This window comes from Carassius gibelio, chromosome B4, assembly GCF_023724105.1.
Source record: "Carassius gibelio isolate Cgi1373 ecotype wild population from Czech Republic chromosome B4, carGib1.2-hapl.c, whole genome shotgun sequence".
NCBI classification, from domain to species: Eukaryota; Metazoa; Chordata; class Actinopteri; order Cypriniformes; family Cyprinidae; genus Carassius; species Carassius gibelio.
In genome coordinates, this window is record NC_068399.1 from 6,463,836 (window position 1) to 6,468,609 (window position 4,774).

The window sequence follows — 4,774 nt, forward strand, 5'->3', positions numbered from 1 at the left end:
TCGTTTGTTCCTATGTGGAGAATCACTATTGTGTAGTTGTGCAGTTTCTCAAAGTGTTTCACGTGTTGTTGAACGGATCTCACTAGAGTCGTGTCTGGATGAACCCAGCATTGTGCGTTTGGAAAGTAATGCTCAATATCCCAACACACTGAGTCTGTGAAGAAACAGACCTGAAGACCTGGAGAAGAACACAAATACTAGTTTTTACTGTGCTCAGAATAAATGATGAGTATATTGAATGTTTATTAATAATGTGTGTGTTAGTTGTTTACCTTTTGGCACAATTAATGTTATTTTGCTGATTGTAATTCTTATATAGCTTTTATCTAAAGAGACATGGTATTCATGGTATGACATAATTCATACATCAATAGAAATAATGACCTCAAAAAGCTCCTTGTCAATTTATTTACAATAGCACATTAAAAGATGATCTGATCTGTCCTTTCAACACAATTACTGCAGAAGAAAATTATTTATAGAAAAATGTCATTTCATTTTTTAAATGAATCTCTTTTGCTTTAAGTATGTGGGAACACAAATGTAAAATCAATCTTTTGTCTGTCTGATGCTCTTGATGCTTCTGCCCCATTACTGTAATTGATGCTTATATTGATGCTAATAAACCCTGCGTTAAGTCTGAATGCATCTGGACTTTTCCTGATGTCTCTGATAATGAGTCTTATAGTTATGCTGATTGTTTGGAGCTGCTATAACTGTTTACATCTTTTGTTTGCTTTCTCTTCATCTTTAAGGACAGCCCACTAAAATCTGTATAAACTTAGAGTGTTTCACAGTTTTAGTCACACTTGAAGACCGCAGCACTAAACAGCAGCATCTCAGTTAAGAGTCTCCTGCTCTTTGCTCCAAGAGTTTTCAACAGCTTTAACTGGAGTTTGTAAGTAGTTTGTCCTTAGAAAGTTACCATATGGATACTTTTTTAACCTCTGTGATAGATGTATATTCTAGAGTTTGTGATTTTAGTGTACTGAATATTGCATCTTTTATGGAGAAACTATTCACTCTTAACAATGGAAAATGAGTAAAACTGAGTATGAAATTATGTGTTTGAAATCTAAAGAAACTGAACAAGTACATATTTAATCATTTAACAACATTCCTTTCTATAGAAGGATAAATAAAAAAGTACATTGCAGATTAAAAAAATCAGTAAATCTGTAAAGAGCAGGACCACTGAAATCAGTTTGATCAAACAAAGTCCACATTTTCCTTTCTATCCCCCTTTTACAGAATACAAATAGTTTTTACTCTTCAGTATTTATCAGTTATTCCCTGTGTAGAATAAAACATTGTTTGTAAATTGGTTTTCATTTAAAGTTAAAATTAAGTACCAGTTTGTGGAAATCTGCAAGTTTAATGACACATTTAGATTTTCTTACGATTACAATTTAAGCTCCCATTCAGACACTTCAATACATAGTTTTAAACCCACCATCAATGCAATGCAGTTTTTATTAGCATGTAGAAAATACTTTTATTTTGGTCTGACTATGTGACATCAAAACACTGCGTCGGGCTCCTGCGATTTGGCTGAAAAAGTTTTGAGTTTTTTTTATTTATTATTCTCTCCAAAGCTAAGTGAGTGACTCAAAATGTTCTTCTTGATTCCGATTTGCTCAGTGAACACTGGACCTTCTTTCACTTTCTGATTCTATATCCTTGAAATGACAAAATATTTTTTCTCTCCAACAAACACAACAGTTAGTGTCTTGAATCATTCACTGCAGGTGCACAAATCTCTCTCTCTCTTCATATATATATATATATATATATATATATATATATATATATATGGATCATTTTCTAGTACAAACACATGCATAAGGCGTGAATCTGTGACAAGTCTTAAACCTGTATTTTTTTTTCTTGCAAATAACAAGCTTTGTACACTCTCTTTTGAACTTAATATATATGTGAAATATGGTGCAGCCTCTGTAGAAGCAACGTTGTTGTGTTTTGTTTTGAGTGTTTTTGACTAATCATGCCATTATTGACTATGCTTTGACTGACCGTTTGGATTTTTTAAATGTATTTTTTATTATTTTAATTAATTATTCTCATCTTGAACAGGAAAAACTCATAAAAAACAACTGGGATCCACTTGACACTCTTAAAAAGATGGCATTTATTAAAGATGAGATTCAAGACATGAAGATTGAAGAAACATTCAGAGTCAAAAAAGAAGATCCTGAGGAACAAACAGGTTGGATTTTTATTTTAAAATAAATGTATTTTCAAATAATTATTTATCATTTTTTATATGTTTTAAAACAATATTTTATTTAACAATCAAATAAGATTTTTTTTAAATGATGTATCAATATATTTTGCCTTATGTTTTCTCTATAGTACAGAGGGGTTTTCAAATGAATCGTAGAATTAAAATGGAGAGTGAAGACATGAAGACTGAAGAAGTGTTGAGAGTGAAACAAGAAGATGATGAGGAACAAACAGATGGTTGGTGCACAGTGAAGCTATAATAACAATACTGAATAGACTTTAAAGTATCAGAAACTGTTTAGAAGCAAAAATCGTCCCCTTGGAATTATAAGGTTCTATCTGCATTCCGAGTAGTTTTGAGATATTGAGCTTCAAAGTTTTTGTGTTCCATTCCACTGTGTAGATAGAACCTTATTGTTTTTTAAATAAAAAGTCCCATAATGTACAGAACATTAAAAAATCTATCACATAATGTAAATACGTTGACACAGAATAAGAATATGTGAATAACTCAATTTTGACAAAAATGTCAGATAGAACCTTATAATTCCAAGGGGACGAAATATCATTATACTAACATATTAACATGCCTTCTCCATGTCTCTTTAGATAAAAGCTCAATAAAAACTACAATCAGCAAAAGAACATTCATTGTACCAAAAGGTAAACAACTAACAAAAGAGGTGACAAACCTGCTTTTCTCATTTGTTTGCATTTCTCGTGATTAATTCTTGTCATTATCATTCGTGATTATTTAAAAAAGATATGGCTGTCTGGAACGAGGCAAGTGAAGACGCATTGATCAGCATGATCCGGGAAAGGCCGGCTTTATATGACATTACAGAAAAATCATATTCCAGCCGTGTGGAGAAAGCTGAAATGTGGCGTGAGATCGAAAATAAACTTGTCATATCAGGTAAGATTTTCTTTTTGGCAATCGAGGTCTTTAGAAAAGTTGTTTTTTATTTTTAAATGGGCCATAATTTGGTTTATGGAAACAGGCGGTTATTAATGTTATGTGCTAGCATCTAGTGTACGTCCAGTAGAGCAAAAAGTTAAAAAAATTGGCATTACAAATAGTCATGAAACGGACAAATATCTAGGCATAATGCTTACAAAATATGACCTTATCCCTCAGAGAAAGAGCTCAAGAAGCGGTGGGATTCATTGCGAACCCAGTACTTGCGTTATAAGAAACAAGGACCCTCAGGAAGTTCTGGATGTCAGAAGACTGGCAGGCAGCAATGGATCTTGAACCGCCTGCAGTTTCTACAACCTCACATGAAAAGGAATGAGAGAACTTCAAATTTAACATTCAGGGTAAATAAACAAAGCTATGTTTTTTTTCAAAATAAAAAGAAACATTTTGCTTTTATAAAGTGGCCACTGATTGTTCAGATGGGTCTATTTACAAGTAACTCAACATATTAACACAAGCTGTTAAATTAATTAGTCATATTATCTTCCACACTCTGCCATAAAGTGCTTCTGAATAGAGCCATTTCACCAGTTAGCAGGGTATTGTTGTAGCTTTGCCCTGTTATTGTTATGGGTGATTGGTGCACAGTTGTTAGAATTTATGGGATCACATCATTTGCATTTTGATTCTTATTATTTTTTTTTTTTTAAGGAATCTTTGGCTGATAGTGATTCCTGTTCACCCTCAAATGGTACCAACAGTGAAACCTGGACTGTCACCCATGAAGAGCCCAGCTTCATTGAGGTGGAGCTACGGCCCAGTACACCCTTGCCTGAATCCACGATCTGTGAAAATGAGTCCACAGCTGAATCCACAGCCATTAGAAAGAAACCAAATACTCCAAAGCCTCCGGGGAAGCGCAGGAAGATGCAGGATGAATCCTTCAGTAAGGAGTCCACATACTTGATGCGCACCATCGGCAAAACTCTGGAAAAGTTGGCATCACAGGAAAACACCAATGATGCCATCTCAGCTTTCTGCAAAAATCTAGAACACAGAATGCGGAGTTTGCCAGCACATGTACTGCCACATTTCCAGCATGAGGTTGATGATTGCATTTTCAAATATTCAGTGGGCCACAACCATTCACTGGAGGCATCTGTCCATCAGTATACACACCTGTAATGTGTTACGCTGCAAAAGTGCAAGCATGTTTGCAGAATATTTGCAGTAAGTTGTACATCTACATGCACATTTGTAATTTAAATTAATTATATTATAGTGCTTGCACAATTCTATTTAGAATTTAGTCTCTTCTATTTTTGGTTATTTTATATAATTTACCTTCTAGCTCATTTTTTGGCCCTTGTTCTTAACATTGCAAAATAAAACACTTTGACTTTGGGTAAAAAGGTACTTGCATTCACAATTTTTGATGTAAGAAGAGATCACAAAACAAATAATGACTTAAATCCTGACTTATTTAGCAAATTCACACGTCATAAAAAAATACAATAAAATTGAAGCTCTGAGCATATTACTGTATATGATAAAATAAGATATTAAATATCATCTCCAAAAAATAGAGAAGTATCAGACGTGTGTGTGTGTGTG

General features: G+C 33.6%; 1 protein-coding gene across 1 annotated transcript; it reads left to right on the forward strand.

Moving 5' to 3' along the window:
- The first annotated feature begins 1,865 nt into the window (after nt 1-1,865).
- LOC127956018 (transcription factor Adf-1-like) lies at nt 1,866-4,774 on the forward strand. Its single transcript, XM_052553767.1, has 6 exons — nt 1,866-2,224; nt 2,371-2,478; nt 2,851-2,904; nt 3,005-3,157; nt 3,380-3,561; nt 3,872-4,774. The coding sequence occupies exons 1-6, from the start codon at nt 2,140-2,142 to the stop codon at nt 4,343-4,345; spliced, it is 1,056 nt and encodes a 351-aa protein (XP_052409727.1). The 5' UTR covers nt 1,866-2,139; the 3' UTR covers nt 4,346-4,774.